We start from the raw sequence: 21471 nt of genomic DNA, 5'->3' as shown, positions 1-21471 counted from the left end.
CTTTTTCGACAACTTTAAACAACTGACAAAATATTTAATTATAAACTAATCGCCTTATAAATCAATAATTGTTTCAGCCTTAAAACAACACTGTTTTTATCAGTTTCTGTGATCAAAGCCATGGCCATTTTTTCAGAAATGGCTGCTATAGTCATTAATAGCTTGCTGTGGATGTATTCACCTTGGTGAATGTGAACGGACTCATTTCTTTGCATGTTATCATCACAAGTCACCCGGTACCTCCCCCTTTTTAGACCCTTTCCTACAATTTCCTTCCTTTTATAGTCTGCTTGTACAATGTTGAAACATCTGATTTGGAGTTGTGGATTAGGAGGATTGAAAAGAGTTAGAGAAAGGGTTTGCTCCTCAGAGAGCAGCCTTAGCTACAGAAACACAGCATACAGTATCTTGTTCAGTGAAACATTCACATGAGGCTGATCTCAGACAGGAAAGCAGCTGGACACAGCCTCAGGCTGTGACCCACAGACTTGGTCTCTCACGGAGAAACAGCACTGAAAAACCATGGTGTCTCTCACCAAGCCAGAACTAAATAGAACTACTGTAGTACTGACCTTGAAAAGAGGGAAGTTACACAAGTACAACCAGTAAATGAGAAGCTGCAATTCAGCGCAATAAACAAAATCAACTTTCAGGGGTTTGTCAAAGAGAGCAAAAACACCACATGTGAAGATACTACATAAAGTTCATCGTCAGTTACCAGGACTGTGAGGGACAAAATTATTAGTAAAATTAGTTCGTAAACAAACAAAAAAAAAACCACAAATGCATTTTCCAGATCTGACTATTATTCAACAAAAGTTTGCCCAACAAAGATGAAAGAAAAAACATATCACTGCCACTCAAATCAAAATGTAACTGAGTTGTGGAATAAGAAAGATTATGTACAAAAGTAACTTAGTATCTAGTTCCGACCATACTAAATGATTTGTATAAAAGAATAACTATATAAAACATGGACAAAGCTACACTTTAAGAAAATTATTCATACACCAATTTTATCAAAGTGTTTGACAGAAACAGACTGGTCAAATTGGTCACACTGATCACCAGTGTAAATGGATATTTCACTTTTATAATCATGACTAAAGATGCCAGGAAGTAAAAATTTGAAGTAACAGAGGAATGTCCCTGAAATCCCAGTGTCATCCTAGAAAATAAACAACAATTATGACGAGCGAAGCAAAAAGTCCCACTTCTACACTTTCCATGGTCATGTGCCTGGGTCTTGTGCTTCGTGGAGCATATCCAGAGCTCACAGACGTCCAAAGTCTAGAAGCATCACTTACAGAAAGTGAAGCCTAGAAGAGAGAAAACTGGGGGAGGGCAGTAGTAGAGCAGGAAGTGTCAATGAGTGGCATACATGGTCAGCCATAAGGGAGTCCAGCACACTGACATCACTCTATTTGGATTAAGGAGCCACTTAAAAGCACCAAGGCAAGCAGGACAGAGATGATAAACTCATTTGAATGTGATAACAGGGACACAGCATAGGGGCTTGTTTTCAATGTGGTGTGCTGAGTCAGAGAAAGCTCCTGGCTAAGAATAAAGTAGGTCAGGAAGGTTCTCAGATAGCCCCAATGTTCTCACCCCAGAAGACTGAAAGAGCCTTTATGTTAAATGTGAGGGGTAGCTCACAGGGAAAAGTAACAGCAATTTCATTGATACAGTTAAAGACTGTTAGGGAGTCAAAAAGCAGACTGATAACTGACAGGGACCGACCTCAGCTAAAGACAGACAGGAAGGTGCCTCCAGTTTATGAGCTTGTTGTTACTACAGCGCAAGGAGTGTGTCACATGAAAAGGGAGGGAAAAGCATGTGAGACCAAAGGATTACAAGAAGAGGGTATGGCAGAAAAGAAAAAAGGAAATTCGAAATCCAAGCACTACAGTGTCTCTTGGACAACTTTGGTAATCATTAGCCACCATCACTTTTGAAAACATGTTTTTTGGTCTCAATAAAAATGCTGCCTAGATTACTTTCCAAGATGACACAGGTGGCAGCTGTTTTATCTGAGGAAACTGCATGTCAGCTCTTTAAAGAGGTAAATCTGGAGTTGGTGGAGAATATTTTTCAAGGACCATCTTTCATTAAAACAAAGTTAATATCACTCTTCAGCATCCCCACCACCAACATACTTTCACTACAACTCTATAAACTGATAAATAGCATAGTCAAAGCCTACAGACATGTTTGTCACACACAAAATTACAAGCACTTAATCAGAGAACCGAAAAGCAACTGCAAAAAGGGCCAAATATTACACAGTCCAGATTGTGATATTATGTCTTATTTTAGGACAAGGTTTTAATGTGGCAAGTGTCTGAAATCAGCCATAAGAGAGAGAGATTGCTGTGTTAGCTTGAGGCAGACTTTGTGATGAGTGACTAATACGGCATACAAAACATCTTGCCTCCTGTTCCAGGAGAGAAGACCTGGCATAAGCACAATGGCTCTGGAGGTGATATCGCCATGACTCACTCACCCGCTCCCGCACTCACACTAAACCTACATTTGGCTTGCGTTTACAGCAGCTAATCAGACTGGATTTTCATGTACTCAGATTTATAAAAGGTCTGACAGTCAGTAAGCCACTGCCAGCAGCTTTACCTGCCTCCAGTCATGGGAAAAAATACAACTAGAATGATTATGCTATGATATGATATGATGATGATATTATGATATGTTTCAAAAACCATGTTTAGCAATACCATTATAGAAAGAAGAGATCCTGTCCGGTATGATGCACCATACGGGTGTCTCTGAAACAAATGAGACTGTTCTTGGATTTATTAATCATTTGGTCAGAAAATGGTGGAAAGTGGCCATCACGTAGTCCAAGAGCCAAAGGTAACATAATTGCCCTGCTAACTGTCTGAAACCTAAAAGCAGGAAGGGTCAACCTACTGTTAGGGCAGACTAAAACCAGCAAATGTTCATATTTAGGAAACTGTAAGCTCTGATTTTGTCACATGTATCATTACAGATTCATTTTCTGTCAATCAACTGTTCAATAACTCATCTAATTGTTTACTTTAATGCAAAAGATACAACCACTAGCAGTGAGGATGCAGCAATATTGTTCTGACCACCACACACAATATGGTTTGCAGCAAATAAACCGTAACAAATCGTATTCACAGTATACATGGTAATAAAAACCCCATCCAAATACACATCCACGAATTTCAATACATGCATAAAAGTTTCAAAGTTCAAATGAGATGCTGAATAACTCACAATTTCATCCTTTCATGTAATGTAAATCACTGTGTTTGCTGTTTACAGCACCCAATGATTCAATACATTGTGTTATCAACTGTAAAAACCTAAGTGACCCTCAATAATTACAACCAACAAACTAACTTCACCGTTCAGTGATGACATTTGACACCCATAGTTTCTTGACCAGTTATGGTAAAGTTGTTGTGCTTGACCAACTACTGCAGTCGCCATCCACTTACCGGAAAGAGAACGAGAGGCAGTCCATGTTACAGTTCACTTGTCAATTACACTGTCACACAAACAGGCTCATTTGACATAAAGGGAAGCCTGTACGTCAGGGAACTTGGCTAAAAAAGACAGTAACATAATTTATGGTGAAAAGATATTAATGCTCCATTAATGAGTAAAAAAAACCCCACGCTATCAGACGTGTAACGACTGTTCTGCTGGAGTCGTGTAGCCAACGTTACCGACAGCTAGCTAACTTGTTGAATTTGGCTAAGTACAGGTCGCGCTAATTTGGCTAATGTTAATGCTCGCTAACCACCAGTTGGAAGTTGGCTAACTGTCCACCTAGCACGGCGCACAAACTAAACAAAACCCCACCGACAAAGGTTTAAACCTCAACTTACATCTTTCGGTTCTTGTTTGATGTTGAAAAGGTTGAGGCGCTGGAATCGTGCTTTCATCCCATCGGCCATAAAACTTCACAGAAAACAAGATCTTAGCGCTTACTTCCCCGAAACTCGTTTCTGACAGTGTGGGACACTTCTATACTTCATTGGAAAGTTCATTTTCCTCCCTGAAGCCGAGGATAGTGCGGTTAAGCGTCAAGTCAACAAACATACATCTACATCACCAATGTCAAAATAAGACAATTCCGATCCCTTCAAGTAGATATCCTTTACCCACTACACTTTTTTTGCTTTTGTTTTGAAGGCGAATCGACCAACGTCCGACTTTATTCTAACTAACTGTGGTGAACTTCATGCAGCTAAATCCACCAATACGTTGAGAGAAAGGGTAGGACACAATTCCTGTCCCGGGTCGGTCAAACTTTAGGCGGCAGCGTTTTGGGGTGGTTTTCACTTTACAGTTACAAGCTTCAGATTGTATCTATTATCTTCGTGGACACAGTCTGAATATAAACAGTATTTCCTGTCTGTAAGGCAGAACACGGTCAATCAAGCAGGAATGAATGCCCCCGGGATGCACTGCAGCTGGGAACGAATAGCTGGGTGATGTCCCAGAAGTTTCCACCCATCTTTATGTCATGATCCTTTGGCCAACATTTGATAAAAATTTTGTGTTAAGCTAAGAGCCTTAGTACAGAACAGTTTGTGTTGTAGATTACTTTGATAGTGTAACTTCCAGCATTGCCATTAGCCTTACTATCTCATTTCTCGGAAAACTACTGTAACAAAGGCTGCCTCTAATCTGTTTTTCACATCTTTAAATAGGCACCACCAGTTCCTATTTGAGAGTGATTCAGTTCTTTTACTTCTATTTCATTTACATACAGGAATGCGTCATACCCACATGTTGATCATACAGCTGTAGGACTAAATCAAAAGCCATTATGAAAAACTAATAGTATTTAATTACATAGAAATATGATATACAATATTTAGTGGAGGAGAGTGTGGAGTATCACACATTTATTGGTGAATATTCATTAATATCTAATGTAGATGGAGTTGTGGGATTGAATTCCAATTAAGTTAAAAAGATTAGATTAGATTAGATTAGATTAGAGTTTGTCAGATTCCTCTGAGCTTTCCAGTCGCAAGTGAACTCTGTCTCACATACATGAAAAAGATTTAACATCATGGCGATCAATGTATCAAAAAAATAAATTAATTAAAAAAATCATTATAAAATAATTTAGTTGATATCATATGTGATTATATCTAAATGAGAACAGTTTTAAGTTATTTACAATACTAGTTTCTAATAACAAAATTAATCTGAGGTCAACTAATGATTAAAATAGGAGGATGTTGTTTGTGACTTTTAATTAATGAGCAATAAATAATGAGCAATAAAATACTCTAAGTACAAATAACTAAGCTGAACTAATTAAACAGCAGTTGCGGGAAAATAACACTGCAGCAGGTTAATGTATAAAATGTTCACTCTGAGACACTGACCACTTCAGCGGTGACACCCAGTGGTTACTTGTTGCTACTAAATTATGCACTGTTTATACACAAATAAATATTATTTGTGGGCTACTGGTTATACACTAAAAATAAATATTATTGTAAAATAAATATTCATGTCCCACATCTCTATGTGCAAACAAATCATTGTACAGCAAATATTATAAATATTCAACATAAAAACAAGTTTGACTGCTTTCACACATGCATGCACGCACACACACATTATTACACATTACATGTTTAAAAAACCAGTCTCTACTTTTAGGTGCCTACAGGATGAGCTATAATTGTTGACAGTGACGTTAATAAACACCTAAATCTGCTCATGCAGTGGTAAAAGTGGTGGAGCTGTTGTAAAGTGTTACCAGAATATCTAGCACAGCAACAAGTACAAATCCTCCAATGATGCCTGCTGCCAGGCTGGAGATTAATCCACATCTCTGCAGGGGTGGTTGTCTGGGTTTTTCCTGCGCACCACATGGGCACTCCACTCAGTGTGCACCTGTCTGACTTAAAGTACTGATTTTGCAACTAAAATTCTGATTTTACATTGAATTTTAAAACTGAAAATGCCAGAAGTGTAACACATGGAGATACTACAGAACAAAAAACAACATAAGAGAACACCTTCCATATAAGATTCAGTCCCAAAGAAAGTCAGTCCGCTGCATTCTGTGCTGCATGCTGGCCAAATGCTACTGTGGCTTTCACTTCTGGATGAACTGGTGACATGTGACTTTCAGAAACTACTTTGAACTTTACGACAGATAAAATGTACACATTTATTGTCACGTGGGCTGAGTTGACTAAACAACAAAACATGCACGTTGTCACCTTATACCTCCTTATGTTTAGAGCAACTGTTCTACATGCACTTCATTACTATTTACACTGTGTACAATACTGTCCCTACCTGCACTTTATGGCTGTCTCAAACATTCCATCACAGGACCGTGTCCTGGTCGGTCCTGCTTCTTGGTGTTGTATCTGTAGCCTTTGTGCAGTATGTATAGTCTTGTATAGTTTCTGTGCTGTGTGTTAAGCCTACACAGTCCTTGTGCACTATGTATAGTCCTGTGCATTATGTATCGTCTTATGTCATTTCCACTATGTACACTGTGTATTTAAATTCTAATGTAGCACCTGGTCTCCGGAGAAACGTTGTCTTGTTGCACCGTTCACTGTAAACAGCTGATATGACAATAAAAAGCCTCTTGATTCTTGACTTGATAATATGCCTGCTGTGATAAAGTACAAAAAAGGGTAATATTATGTCTTAAAATCTCCTTCTCCAACAGCTCTATTTTTGTTGAAACTGGGATCGAAATGAAACTGCTAGTGACTGTACCGTCACTTCCCCCACGTGAAAGTGCCAGCAATTGTGGACGCAGAGTGTGATTTTTTGTGTGCGGTTTCCTGTCTAAAATGCTTTTAGATCTGGTGGTGTGTGTGTGGTTTTGGTTTTGAAGGGCCAGGGATGATCCTGTTCCTCACTCTAGTTCATTTGAGTTCATGCACCTTTGTTTAGCTCACAACATCTAATAAATATATAATAAGTTTTGCCCAATGATTGCACACATAGTCAGTGTGTTTGTTTGTGTGTCTAAGCCCAGTGTGACAGAGCGAGAGCGACAGGTGGTCAGCCTGACATCACATCATCACATTTTTGAAAGGGTTGAAAAGAGAGAGAGGGAGCGAGAAAGAAAGAGAGGGAGAGAGAAAGAAAGAGAGAGAGACACACAAACACCGACACACACACACACACAACAGAACAGGTGCCGGGCCACAGGAAGTGGTTGCCATAGTAACACGTCTCTACATCCTGCTCAGTTAATGTAAAACAAGTTTACAAGGAGCAAGCATCAGAGCACATGAACATCCTGCATGTATATACGCTAGTTTAAGTTTTTACGTATACAGTACACCATACAGGACATGCTGGCTGTTCATTTGAAGCCTGTGCAGGTGGGAGTGTTGGATCAAGGTCGGGCTGACATTTTTGCATTTTGACTTCATTCAATTTCCCGTTTAGCATCCCGCTTTGTCTGCGTCGCTTAAATTTCCCTCAACCCACTGAAGTCTTTAGTGTGGCGGGCATGGTATGCCATGGAGATGCTATCAAATGTCTCTGGCTTGACTCCGACACCAGCTGCAACTTTACAGCACGCACAGGCTGTTGGCAGAGCACACAATGTGGAGAAGAGTTGAAAGGACTGGAGGTCAGGAGTGTGTTGGTCAGTAGATCGTGCAAACGCGTGAGATGACTTTATGTTTGTTGGCATTCATCTTGTTAGAGGGAGTACAGTTTTCAAGGACTTCCAAAATGTCAAAGCAAGATCCAGTTTCTCGTCCAGTGGGACGACATAATAAACACTGGTGCAGACACAGGGTTGCAGGGCTGATCCCTGTTTTTCCTGTCATACTAATAATGTCCTCTCTGCTCTCGAGTCTAATCTGACAGGCCAAATCTCTGGGGGCCTCTAAAGGCCGAACTTGGCTGATGAGTGGAGGCTGTTTTTTGCTTCCATCATCCTTTGTGACTTTACAGACCAGTATATTATTTATTCAGCAGTTATTTATTCTCATATCATAACTGATACACACACACACACACACACACACCTACCTTGGTGCTGTCCTGGCACTGGAAAACATAGCAGGCACAGTTTGGTGTGTCTCTGACCAGGCAGCCAAAGCTGTTGGGCTCCTGGCTGTTGTGAATTAGCTTAGTCAGCTGGTGAGGACGACATTCAAACAGCACAGTGTGTGTCAGAGGGTCCCAGACGACTCCCTCTCCCAGAGCAGACACACATCGCACCCATGATGCCGACACACAGAGAAAAACTGTCTGATTGTGGGTAGAGGGGACCAACTGTCCACCTCTGGGACTTCCACACTGTAACCCAGCACCTGGTTCCTTCTCTGCAGACTGGGACTTGCTGATCTCTGCCACCACCCATGGCAGCATGGTCATGGTTGTCAGATAGTGGACCGGCAGAGAACCGATCAATGTCAGTTTGTATCGTACTTCCTCCTCCTCCTCCTTCTCCTCCTCTCCTTTTTTCTTTCTCCTTTCCCCCCAAGTTGCAATGCTCTTCCTAGCAGAGGTGAGTTTCTCAGGACACAGTGTGGAAGAGGTGAAACGTGAAAGTGATGGACATGAGCGGTGGTTTGAAGTTACACAAGCACTGGGTTTGTCAGAACTTCCTGGCCTGGGGGGTTCATCTTTTCTGGGCCTCACTTCAAAGTAGAGTCCCTCCATGCCTGGTGTGGCCGGAGGCAGCCGACTGCCTCTGCTTTTACCTGCAAGATATCAGTTAGAGGATGTTTACAGGGGAACATTTCTTACCCCAGTAGGAGAAGGGACGGTCACAGGGATGTAGAGAATTGAAGATTTAAAAAAAACAAAAAAACTAAAACCAAAACACAAAGTAATCCTTAATTTTGCAAGAGCTCAGTGTTGTTCCTGGATACGTGCTTCACTTCATCTGTAGGCCTACAGAGTCATTCACAGGGTCATAGGTTTAGCTGGAAGATATGAGACCACCTGGTGTTGTTTACCAAACCAGAAAGACACGACTTGACCACTGACCTAGACTTTTACAGCCCCAAGGACACACAAGCAGGTGACACTTAAACTATGAGCATGTTATTTGGCCGGAGCTGACCCATTCTAACCTACATAACTATCAAACTTAAACGACATTATAATCCCTACAGTCATGGTCACTGGTCATGATGAAAATATGTTAAAACAGATAAAAATAAACACATATACAGATCGCTCCAGCCATGGAATCAAAACTCTTACGCTAAATGTTAGAGGAATTAAACGAAAGCGGCTACTCACATACCCCATGTTTGACCTTGCAATATAAATAAATCCGCAAGTTAAACGGTCTGAAACAGCACAGCATACAGCGTAGGACGTTCTGCTGCACCAGAACAGCAACGGAAGTTAGATTAGAAGATTTTATTTCCGAGGAGCTCAGCTCCCATAAGAATTATTTCATCGTTAGAACGATTTGACGTACGGGACGAGTTATTTTTACGCACAAGGTTGCGCAGACACCAAAGTCTGGTGCGTTTAATGTATGCTTTTCCTAAAGTGCACAGCAGATATTTTAACTAATTTCTAATCATTTCCTCTGCGACTCATCCCGGAACAGCTTCCTTACCTGCTCACCGTAGACTTGTCTGATGTGAGCAGCGCTGGAGTGTGTCCGAGGGAGGCTGAAGTGTGTACCAGAGAGACCGCATACGTACATATACACACACACGGACACAGAAAGCACGAGCTGTCTTTAGCATGAGTTAAATATAGCAGACGGGGCAGACCCTGGGCTGCCTCCCTCCTTTCCTCCCTGTGCTCAGACGGGGCATGACAACTGCATGCTGCATTTATGCGCTGCGGGAAGATGCAGGGGCGTGCGTGTGTGTGTGTGCTTTATTTGTCTCCACATGCACTGTTAGAAACCGTTGTTTTTAATCGAGTAAAATGGGAATGCGTGGCACATACACTTAAATACAGAGAAGTGAAATGGTTTGAGTTGTATTTGCGATGTCAAGACTCCCTTTGGTTGTTGACAGCTATGCACAGTAATGAGCTGATGAGCAGGAGGTACTTTTGTAAAAAAAAAAAGTTTACAATATCTCCACTTGGTGGTGCTCTAAGTTATTCAGGCTTGGTCATTTTACAAACTAGCAGCTCTGCAATAACAGGATTTTTACATCTGGCACTGATTTAAAACTTTACAAAATATTGAACGGTTACTTTCAATTTTATACCTTATTATTAAGTAAGACATCACCCATTCAAAGTTCAACAGCAAGTCACAATATCCATTCAAGTTACAGTTAGTATAAAGTCAGCACATCAGTTCCAGCAGGTGCCATTTATACTTCTGATACTCTTCATATTAGCAGCCTTGCAGTTGATGCTGAAGCAGTGCAGGATGTGAGTGCATATGCAATAATGTGTCTATCAAAAACCACAGGCAGGCAACAGGAACGTGGCTGTGGCTGTAGACGGATGAACATTTTACAGTTGTGGCTTAAAATCTCCAAAACTGAATCTAAAACATGTAGTTGTGATACATCATTACTGTTGGATGTAAGACAGGATTTGGATCCATAACCTCTCCTTCAAAATAAATGAATGGCTGAACAAATCCAAAGTGGAGGTCAGATGTTGCCATTAAACCTGAAGATTATTAAACAAAAGTAAGTCTGTAACAGTATCTGTGGTCCAACTGTCAAAGAACAAAGCGGTAAAACTGACATTAAATTAGTTGTAAACCAAAAATAAGACCTGTATTAAATCAAGATTCCCTTCTGGAGTAATTAAGACACTATGTGAAATGCTGGTCAGAGATATTAATTACGGTTGGTCCTGTACATGACTGTATGTCTGTCAGAGCTACTCCGGCTTGGGCTGCAGCTTATTCTTCTCTGGCTCGAAGAAGTTTTCAACAATGGCATCGACCAACTCATCCAGTTCCTTCTTCAGCTGCGCCACATCACTGTCGGGAGACCCAAACAGTTGAAGGGGGGAAAACAAAAAAACAACATCATGAAGTTCAGGTAGCTGGGGTTGCCATTTAAGATTATAACATTTACAGCTAAAAGAATCGGGCTTGTTGGACTAAATAAGACATGTGAAGCTACCAACTTGGGTTTTATTGTGGGCTTACTGTTCTATGATGTTTCACTGCATAAAGGGTTAAATGCAAATCAAAATAATCTTTAGCTGCAGCCCCAAAGACATTTCTCACTTGCTGAGGGGGTCTCATCAGTGACCCACCTGTTACCAGGAGCAGCACAGAGTTCAGTGTAGTATTTGATTTTTGGCTCAGTGCCACTGGTCCTCATGGTGGCCACACCCCCGTTGGAGAAGGTGAATGTGATCATCTGACTGGAGCTGGAAGTGGGAAGAATCTGGGACATAAGAGGGAGGTGTGATAAGTGGATTGATGAAAAAACAAGATCTTAAAGGAACTTGGCTTGGAAGAAGAGCTAAAGAGAAGGCAAACAAAATTTTCCATACACGTAAATTTGTAACGTAAAAGTGTTGTGAACGTTTAAGAACTTGAATGTTGTTGTTGAGTTTTTTTGCTGAAATTATGAATAAGTTGGTAAGAGTTGTAAATGTCTGAGAATGGATATACTGTTCACGTGTCCATATGCGTACTTACAGCCTTGTTATTGGGCTGGTTGTTGTCGTAGCCCGTGGTCAAGTCTCGCACAGCAGAGATGGCGAAGCGACCGCATTCAGTGGGATACGAGTCCTTCTGGCCACTGCAGTTGCGCAGGCGTTCGAACAAACTGCGGATCACACTCTGGTCGTGGCAGATGAAATAGGAGTTCTTACTGATGTGGTAGCCATACCTGACAATGAGGAGTAGTGAGAGACCGAATTAAGAGTCTGCAGTTTCAGTTCGTCTTAGCAGTAGAACTCAAAGCCAGATAAGTATCACGTGTATATATATAATGTGTGTGTATATATATATATATATATATATATATATTGAAGTGTGTCTTACTCTTTATAGATGGTAGTGAGTTGTTGAGAAAGGCTTGTTTTTTTCGTGGCCAGATAGGAAATCATCTCTCCTGCTATGGCTGCAGCACTCACCCCATCCTTGTCCAATACAGAGGGACTACACATATAACCTGCAACAGACACACACTTTTCACTTAATCCCTGGTATGTGTAAATTCCAGCTGCTGTAGCCACTTGCTTCTTTTACTAACAGTATGTGCAAAGGCATGCAATTCCAATTATCATTATTATCCGCATCATAATCATGTTATACGGAAATGTTCTAAACTATGTGATGTTGTGTGGGTGTGTTTGAGTGAACATTTGTCATATTAACCCCTAATGACCTTTAACCAAGTCCATGGTCAAAGCTTAAAATAACCCCAACCAAGACCCCCACTTGACAAATCTGACATTTTCATGCTTCCTCTGTTTTCTTTAATGATTGATGTACTCGTTGAATTTGTAACCAAGACTGTATAACATGGTTAAAACACCAGGGTAACTCCACTTCAGTAGGCAATAACTGCTACGTGCACTGTGAGGCTGCTGTAGAAGACAGCTGGCTTTTGGCTCTGGGAAAAAGAAAGCTAATTGTGAAACAGTAGAATTTATTAAAGGTTAAACTGGTTATACTAAAAGGAAACATTACTGTTAATATTTCACATGAAAAGAACTTCAATGACAAATGAATGCTCTTTTTTAATACATTATATTATCTTTATGATTTGCTAAGACTGCATAGTTCTAGGAGGCCAGAACTGACATCTGTGCTTAATCTTTTAGCCTGTTGGTATCAAGCAAAGTTTCTCAATGGCCCTCACTGCAGTTTAGATCTTGTGAGCTTGCAAAAGGATTTTGAAAACTCTTCACATCAGATCAGGCAGATCAAATTAAGTCGGCTTGTGACATTGGTCATGATGTGAAGAAACTCTTATAATGTGATGCCACAAAGAATTAATCAGGATCGAATCCCACTGATTATGCCTGTGCTCAACATTAATTTGTGTGCATGTGCCTGTGTGTGTGTGTGTGTGTGCGCATACCTATGGCCTCTTCAAAGGCAAACAGGACAGTCTTGCCCTGGTCCAAAAGGTCTCTGGCTCTGTTTCCCATCCACTTGAACCCTGTTAGCGTTTCCTGTTCAAACAGGGGTGACAGTAACCATGAAATGTTAGTTCCACAAAGGAACCTTAGTTTCATGTGACAAGTTAATGTCTGACATTTTTTAAGGTCATGAACCATGAACCAGTGATCTCTTCAACTTTCTTCAATCGGCACACAAATTTTCTAAGCAATAAACAGAGCAAAACACCAACGGGGATGTTCAGTATCACTCAGTGTATCACAATACAATGTAAACCCACACCCAACAACACAAATGTGAACGCACACAGGATACAAGAGCCTGGACGTAGCTCTGCACTTTACTGCCTCCTCTCCCGTGATATGCTGCGCCGCCATCTTGTTTTCTGTATAATTTTGATATCAGACAGACACAGAATGAGTCACCTCAAAGTGGAAACCTTCTTTGAGAGCGATGGCACGCAGTATCTTGGATGAGACGGTACTCGACAGCATGTAGAGGCTTTTCACAGCAGCAGGGTCAGAGTTTTGCTGTTTCCAGCAGCGGAACATCCACCAGCCAAGCAGCCCTCCCAACTCGTTACCACTGAACACTCGCCACTGCCCACTGACACAGAGAGCGCGAGAGGGGAGCAGCAAATGAACGAGATTGAGTTTATAGGCACGCAAACAGACAATCTTATACAAATATCATCAGGCTGTGATGTTCAAAGCATTTCTGCGTTCGTAGTAATAAGGATGCATTCTTATCAGGGACAAAGCTAACTTTAAGGACACCAAGGTTTTTATTGCTTCTGGAACTTTGAGGGTTTTACTGTGTGTGAGAAGTGCAATGACATGCACATGATGGGTTTTTAAGGATCATTTTGTGGAATGAGTACAGAGAGAGTGAATGTGACAAGGCATGTAACCACTGGCTATTTTTCAATTCAACAGATGGAATTATCATTTTGTTATTAATGCAATATTCAAACACAACTACCAAATAGACTTAAAGACAAACCTCTCCTGCTTCTCAGCAATGGCCAGTCGATCAGCATCAGGGTCATTGGCCAACACAACAGTGGCCCCCTCCTTCTCTGCCAGTGCAAATGACAGTGTCTGGAAAAAAAAACAAAAAAAACAATACACACATGCACACACATTACACTTTCAACCAAAACACACCATTACAAAGGGTATATGACGGCACGTAATGTGAATGATCCAAACATACCAGGACTCCCTCTCCTTCCTCAGGATTGGGATATTTCACTGTTGGGAACTCGGGGTCTGGATCTTTCTGTTCCTCTACAGCATATGGGGGGTGAAGGTCAAAGGCCTTGAAAGCTGCCTGGACAAAAGCATGGCCGACGCCATGCACTGACGTATGCACAATTTTCACCTCTGAACTCTTGTTTGTGCCCCTGAGAGGAAAGAAGCTTGAGTCGAAACACTTTTTTTCTTTGAGTTTCCATGTATCATTGTAATGCTGTGTGTGTGTGTGTGTGTGTGTGTGGGGCCTTCTCATACATGCAGGCATTTTAAATAGTATATGCTGCTCAACAGGTTGGTTGTCTGTGTTGTACCTGTGATGACAGTGCTTTTGGATGGCTTTGAAGTATTGTGTGTGGATGTCTTGATAGGGATCTTTGAGCAACAGGCTCTTCAGGGCCTCCTCTGTGTTCCAGGACTCGGGCCAGGGCTCCAGATTCTCCTCTATGGACTTGGCGATACCTTTGTCGTGAGGAGCCACAATCTGGGCTCCATTCTCCCAGTACACCTGAGACACAGTCAGAATAATGTGCTGATTATTTTTCAATACACCGGTTAAATATCTTGTTTATATAATGTCAGAAAGTAATCTTAAACACTCATCACACTTTCCCACAGTCAGAGTTTTATTTAATCAATGGGTTTGGACCAAACTCAGTTCACCATGTAGGACATGTAAGACAAAGAAAAGCAGGATTTTGAAGAGCTGATACAAAGAAATCTAAGTTAGTGAATGACGTTACCTTGTAACCATTATCCTGTTTGGGGTTGTGAGAGGCAGTCACCATGATACCAGCACACAAACCCAGGTGGGAAACCGTGAAAGGCTACACGAAACAGAAGAGAAATATCTCAGTTTTTTGTAAGTATGGCAGAAATTTGTGAGTTAGATCAAAATGAAACATTTTATTCAGTGTTTCCAAAATTACACAAACAAAATGAGCAATGCATCATGAGAATGATGAAAGAAGCCAGCAACTCAAGATGTGTGATCACTGTCTTTTTGCAAAAGAAACACAGTCAAGACAAAACCTCTGTCCGGGCTGCAGTACAAATTTCTTGTATGTATTTATGCTCGAAATGCATGTGTAGTATAAACATTAAGTCAAGCTTTAAACACAGAATATCCCAGGGAATCACATGTACATTATGTAACCTGAAGTTACAAGTGTGCTTTTTGAATGGAATTTGCCCTGGAGCTTCTGCCACACTGTCACCTGCTGCACTAGCAAACAAACTGGTTTGAATTATGAATTTGGTTTCTTTCCCAAATGTACCCTCAAAATGTGATGTTGAGCACATTTAAAATGTAAGATGGTAAATAAATGGTACTTCTCTTTAAAGTGTTACATCATGTGTGACTGCAATGTCCAAAAACCCAAATGAGGAAATTACAGAAGTTCAAGTGATTACCACAAAGGGTGTAGGGGTGATGTCAGAGAAGAGGTGGACAGGCACCCCCCGGCTTATGAATACAGCTGCAGCCAGACTGGCAAAGCGCTTGCTGCTGCCTCCGCTGGGAGGGTGGGCCCGGGCATCATAACCAATCACCACCCCTCGCTCTTTAAGGTTCCCAAAGCTCTCCTCTAGGTAACGACAGAAACCCTGTCAGTGGAAAAAGATTTGGGGAAATAAGAGAAAAGTTGGACAAAAGTTGTTTAACATGCAGTGGGGGATAAAAAACAACTGCAACAGGAACCTGTGAGAAAAACTGTTGCGTTGAGATCCTACAGTAATGGGTAACAAGATGGTGGCATGTGAGCTATACAGTCGACCACGAGAGACTGCTTCAAACAGCAGCGAACAAGAATTAGTAATGTGCCCGTCTGGCTTCGCATGTGACCTGATGCTTAATGTGCAGTAGCAGCTTATCTATTAACCAACCTGAGTGGTCTGAATGATAGTGAGGTCATTCATACAGGATATGCCGGGGCCCATGGCTGCTCTCAGACCTGCTGTACCAAACTCCATCCTGGAGGAGAAACATTTCCTCAGAGCCTCCACTGCTCCTTCTTTCACCAGGTCCTGCACCAACGATGCTGTCTTGGGGTTCTGGAGAAGAAAAACAAGTGGAAATCCTATGCTGATCATCTACATTTATTAAGCAATGAAGAGTTTTTTTAGCTGTATGATTTATAACACGAGGAAAGGTTTACAGAGGATATTCGTCCTTGTGAGTGGCTTACAAGTAAGATCTTTACAGTCCATTTCCTAATAGAAGTAAAAAATTTACTAAAGAAGTAGTGTAGTTACAAATGGCAGCTGCAAGTAGGTCCATATGCTTCCTATTCAAATGGACCACCGAGCAAGCCTGCTAATGTAATTATCTAATGACTAAAGAACCAGGGTGCCTTTTCCAATGTGACCTGATTGGTGTCATGCCATGTCACTTTAAGACCATGAATGACTCTGTTTGTGATGGATGTTAGTGTGACCATACTGTATATCTGCATCATGTGTGACTCAACGCTTTTCTCTGTAAAATCATTAATAGTCAGTGTATCAATCTGTGAATCAATTTTGTCGAGTACAACAGGGAGAGTGAGGAAACGTTACAGATGAAGTTTTATTTGATGCAAAAAAATATTATGACTCCACGGCGACTACAAAAACCGATAATCCAACAAGACAACTCTTTTCTTTTCTTTGTTTGCTTTTTACAGGTTATTGTTATTTCCATATATTGGCCTGAGAAATATCCTGGAAAGATTTGGAAATAATTATAATACAGAATTTTAAGAACTCTTCTATTTAACGTCCATTCATTCAAATGCGTTACTGGAGACTGCAGAATTTGAATTATTTGCTCGCCACTAAACAAATTTCAAAAGCCTCTCTAAGTTAAAAGTCCTTTACAGAGTTTACTTCAATTATGAAGTGATTACAGACCTTTACTTACCGTTAATAAAGCACTATCACAGAGATCATGAGCTAATTGCGAAAGAACAGTTGTGTATATCATTTCACTCACAGAGCACCTAACGCCACATTACTGCCATTGGCAGAGACAGTTGGATGATAACTTAACGTTAGTAAATATCCGATATTAGAAAATTTCACGAATGCGACAGTTTGCGCAGCATATTGTTATGTTCGTATGGCTATGTTTCTGGAAATCGTGATTTGACTTGTCACTTGCATAACACCAGGTAACATAATGTATTAACTTACTGCTTAATGTATTTAGCTGAGAGAGCACGGGACAGGACAGCTCATAAGCTAGCTCGCTTAGCTGTCATCTTACCTTGTCATACTGCAGCCACTGCCTGACAGCCTGGTCCAGCTTGGTATCACCAGTCGAGGACAAACTGTTTTCCATTTCTCTCCTTTATCCGAGTAAACACACTGTCCAGCTCCACTAGCTGTGGTCATACGACGTGCACACGCTCACCCTGAAGTCTATCCACTCAAAAGGGGAAATGTTACTGTGGATGTTCCCACTTTCCTGTCCACGGCGCGGGGCGGAGCGACGTAATGCGTCACGAGCTACTGATCTGGTACCTTCAGGGTTCGCCGCAAAAATGGTAATCACCAAAATGAGGGCTTCACTCACCGTTTCAGGAAGTGGCAAGCGAAAAGTGCAAAGATGCAACGTAAAGTATTTCATTTTGAGATATTTTTACTTTAGGCGACTTTGTGATGTCTATTTTGTGCTACTTAATACTTCACCTTGACTACATTTCAGAGTAAAACTTTGCTGTCGTTTATAGATATTATTTCATGGTTTATTTCATCAGATTAAATATAAATTTTTAATTTTATAATTGCTGCCCCTGACAGCTGCCCCTCTACATGCTACATCATTAAAATTCTGCTTACAGTGATAATGATCCATTACTATGATCATCATATTTGTCTGAAAAGGACTTTATATCCAATTAGTTTATTTTTTAGCACATTGAGTAAATGTTGCTGATAAAACTATTGTACTTTTACTTTGTAAGGCTTTGAAAGCAGGACTTTTAGTTGTGTACTTTGGGTAAAATATCTGAGTACTTCTTAGGATACTGGTTAAATGACTAAAATTTTAGGCAATGGCGAGCATGAAACAGAACAGGTCAAGATGTAGTTATTTTTATTCTATTTTTACTTTACTTTAATTTTTACTTTTTCATAGCTTATTATTCAATGTAACCAGAGACACTCAGAGCAGTAACCAGTCACTAATGTTTGACACCAGCATTCAGACAGCAGCTAACATTTCTTTGACAGTTGCTTCTGAGTTTTTAAGTAGGTATTGTATTGTCTGCAAAGAAACCCCACCTCACATGTTGTTACTTGGTACAATTTCTGTCAGTTGACATATTTATGTTATTTCTATCAACAGTGGGAGCATCACTTCTCTCTTTTCTAATTAAGAATGAAACCAGTAATTGTTAATAGTGCTGCAAAATCTTCGTGGGGCCGACTGACGATGCACTTGAGCAGGACTGATATTCCCATACTGTATAACCACAGGAGCAACTCATCTGATTGAAATAAAGACAGCTATGGACTGACATACAAATTATTTTAATGAAATGCCTTCATAAATTACATGAATGGTTTAAGGTTACAGAATAAACCAGTGGTTTGGTTTGGTCTTGGATGAAGCAGACAATCAATGATTTCATTTCCCAAACCACAGTACTAACAAATCAGACAGATTTATTCATCCCAGAGACTTAAGGTAACCAGTATTCGTGTAATGAAGGAACTTATATTCTTTGAGGTTATGTTATTAAGGTTCCATCATGTTATAACCATGACACACAAGACCATGTACAAGTGAACTGAAATAGTGGATGGTTAAAAGTTAATAATGTCAGAGCTGAATGTCAGTGATGCAAACTATCCTGATCACAAAGGAACTGATGAGTCTACTATTTCCAGATTTGCATCAGACACGTGTAATAGTATTTATGTTTGTGTATTTCAACAATAAAAAGGCATGCCCTCAGCTCTAAATAAACAATGGACCATTTTCCAAGAGTATTTTTAAAAATTCACCATCGTTTGGTTCCAACTGGAAACAGCAGCAACAATACTCAAGCTATGTGCTCAGAGCAAAGGCACAAGGAGATTATCTCGCCGTCCATCAATGTGCCCGTTTCTCAAATTTGAACAATAAAGAATATGATACCAATTACATTATGACAATTTTGCAGCGAGACACATCCCTAAATGTGATGAACACACACTGTACAGGTCATAAAGGTCACAGGCCTGACAGTCACACCTCACACACAAACTGATGCTATCTGTTGCGTTTCCTCTGTTTGATGATGAACAGGTTCTCATCTGTTGGGTACATTTGAGCATCAAGTTTTTTGTCGGCCATCTTCCCGGCTCGACTCCTCCTCTTCCTCTTTCCTTTCTTTGGGTTTGACACTGACCCCTGCGTCTCTCCAGTCCAACAGAGACGGTCCGGTCTGCGGTCTCTGTGTCCCATTGATGGCGCCGGGGGAAGCTGCTTCATTTTCCCCTTCTTTTTCATCTCTATGTTCTCTCCTCTGCCTCTACCTCTGGGAAAGTCATCTGCTTCGTCCAGAATGAGTTTAGTCGGTGGGTTTGTCAACGTGGGCACTGGTCTCTTGGGTTTCCAAGGTTTGGCGGTGCTGGAGCTGTCTGCTGGTTTTTGCTTACCGCACTTTGTTTTGGGTGCTGGGGCCCTGAAGTCATAGCTGTCTTTAAAAAAGATATGGCTCGGGCTGGGTTTGTGGTTTTTAGGGCTTTGGCGAGGTGTCTGGTTAGGCTGGTGGATGTTTTTGTGATGGTTGATTTTCTGTTTCTTCTTTGGTGGCCCAGGAGTGAGAGGAGTCTGAGAACCACCGTGGAAAAAGCCATTTTTCTTCAGCTCTGGGGAAAACGGAAACAAAAAGGCTTTAATGACTTATTTGATGTCTCATGCAGTGATGTTACTATAGCACAGCAAGCATAAAGTCTGTTAAAGCTAACATCAAACATGATAATAATATCACAGCACCGTTCAATATATCGTAATTGTGTGAACATAACACTGTGTTTTTTGTTTGTGCTTATCCATCAAAATTATTTATTGAGCATGCTTGAGTGAATTCAGAATTATGGCCCACAAAACAATAATTAGTATTTTATTTTCAAAGTAATTGAAAAGAAAATGTAATCTTTAATTTTCCCACTTTACTGAAAACATCAAACCATGACTCCAAAGCCATAGTGTACACACATACTGTATCAGACCCATCTACATTTATCTGACTTGGCTTGTCACTCCTTAAACAGAAGCTGAATCTGATGTCTACAAGTTGTTCACTATTAACATTCTAATAATGTTGTGTATAATTTATATATCACAATTCATCTTTCTTCAAAAAGAAACTTTTGTTACTTTAAGTACATTTTTCTGACAATACTTCCTTACTTTTACTTAAGTAGAATTTTAAATGCAGTCGTTTTACTTGTAAGGGAGTATGTTTACATTAATTTGTTTCTACCTTTAATTAGGTAAACTGACTGCCAAACACATCAGTTTTTTATGTTGACTGATGACCACAGCTAAATGTGAAGCGATGACTGCAGTCATAATAAAGAAAGGTAGATGTTTGTGTGACTTACCTTTAACCTTCAGCTTTGTCCTGTGTTGTCTGCGGTTGATGTCGTCCACCGTGTCGTAGTGGTTGATGAACGGGGTGGCGGGATACGTCCCATTGAACATCCTCGGCTGTGTACACGTCTGAGGAAAACACACACAAAAATTGCATACAAAGAAGACAAAGATCAATGATGTGGCATCATATTAAAATAAAAGTGGTGGTAGATGAGGGGAGAAAGAAAAGGTGCCATTTTGGTCTTTGTTTTAAACTCCAAGCCCATCAGGATGCTGGTTTTGGGAACAACCAGTCATATTACTGTGGGAGCTGAAATGTTTAACTTTTAACTGAAAATGCATAATGCTAATTCTTCTGGGCTTTGTTAGAGACTAGAGGCATGCTGAATATCTACACATGTAATGTCTAATGCAGTTAAATAACAACCAGACAGAGTGAGCTACTCACATGGCCAAAGTGTCCTTTCCTGGAGCAGTTGTAGCAGTAGGCAGGGGTTCGACCCTGGTCTTCTCCCTGCTGCTTTACAGGAGTACCTGCCTTGGTCTGAGCACAGACAAGATGAAAGGTGCTTTTTTACTAGAAAACTAATGTTTTTGATCATAATAAATCATAA

The 21471-nt window shown here is 40.6% G+C and overlaps 3 protein-coding genes across 8 annotated transcripts in view; all 3 read right to left on the bottom strand.

Annotated features, from left to right (window-relative positions):
• Positions 1–9777, bottom strand: part of tbc1d1 (TBC1 (tre-2/USP6, BUB2, cdc16) domain family, member 1) — a 43817-nt gene extending 34040 nt beyond the window's left edge. For 4 of the 6 annotated variants that reach the window (XM_046413390.1, XM_046413372.1, XM_046413396.1 and 1 more), the window contains exon 1: positions 8035–8711. In XM_046413390.1, coding sequence (XP_046269346.1) covers positions 8035–8670 — 636 coding nt within the window. In that variant the 5' untranslated portion in view covers positions 8671–8711. Of the gene's footprint in view, positions 1–3875; positions 4156–8034; positions 8712–9586 lie in introns of those variants that run through there. The other 2 variants (XM_046413381.1, XM_046413409.1) reach the window with 2 other exon arrangements.
• A 95-nt stretch (positions 9778–9872) lies between these two features.
• On the bottom strand, positions 9873–17757 carry pgm2 (phosphoglucomutase 2). Its single transcript, XM_046413424.1, has 13 exons — positions 17534–17757; positions 16174–16341; positions 15703–15894; positions 15033–15116; positions 14604–14797; positions 14252–14441; positions 14039–14136; positions 13462–13642; positions 12996–13089; positions 11951–12080; positions 11603–11795; positions 11212–11345; positions 9873–10930 (listed from the first exon to the last, which is right to left on the bottom strand). The coding sequence occupies exons 1-13, from the start codon at positions 17606–17608 to the stop codon at positions 10828–10830; spliced, it is 1836 nt and encodes a 611-aa protein (XP_046269380.1). The 5' UTR covers positions 17609–17757; the 3' UTR covers positions 9873–10827.
• A 1028-nt stretch (positions 17758–18785) lies between these two features.
• Positions 18786–21471, bottom strand: part of zcchc7 (zinc finger, CCHC domain containing 7) — a 45443-nt gene continuing 42757 nt past the window's right edge. The window contains exons 9-11 of the mRNA XM_046413357.1: positions 21306–21401; positions 20866–20983; positions 18786–20127 (exon numbers count right to left, since the gene is read on the bottom strand). Coding sequence (XP_046269313.1) covers positions 19526–20127; positions 20866–20983; positions 21306–21401 — 816 coding nt within the window. The 3' untranslated portion in view covers positions 18786–19525. The remainder of the gene's footprint in view (positions 20128–20865; positions 20984–21305; positions 21402–21471) is intronic.

The sequence above is a fragment of the Scatophagus argus genome, chromosome 2 (genome assembly GCF_020382885.2).
Source record: "Scatophagus argus isolate fScaArg1 chromosome 2, fScaArg1.pri, whole genome shotgun sequence".
Taxonomy (NCBI): Eukaryota; Metazoa; Chordata; class Actinopteri; family Scatophagidae; genus Scatophagus; species Scatophagus argus.
The sequence above is the reverse complement of the archived record's forward strand: the minus strand, read 5'-3'. Positions and strand labels throughout refer to the sequence as shown.

Excerpts from the sequence above, each read along its gene's own strand:
- pgm2 (XM_046413424.1), bottom strand. The coding sequence starts at position 17,608 with ATGGAAAACAGTTTGTCCTCGACTGGTGATACCAAGCTGGACCAGGCT. Across the intron at positions 15,117-15,702 it reads TCACCCCTACACCCTTTGTG|CCTTTCACGGTTTCCCACCT; the intron begins GTAATCACTTGA and ends TGTTTCGTGTAG. Across the intron at positions 14,137-14,251 it reads AGGAAGGAGAGGGAGTCCTG|ACACTGTCATTTGCACTGGC; the intron begins GTATGTTTGGAT and ends TTTTTTTTCCAG.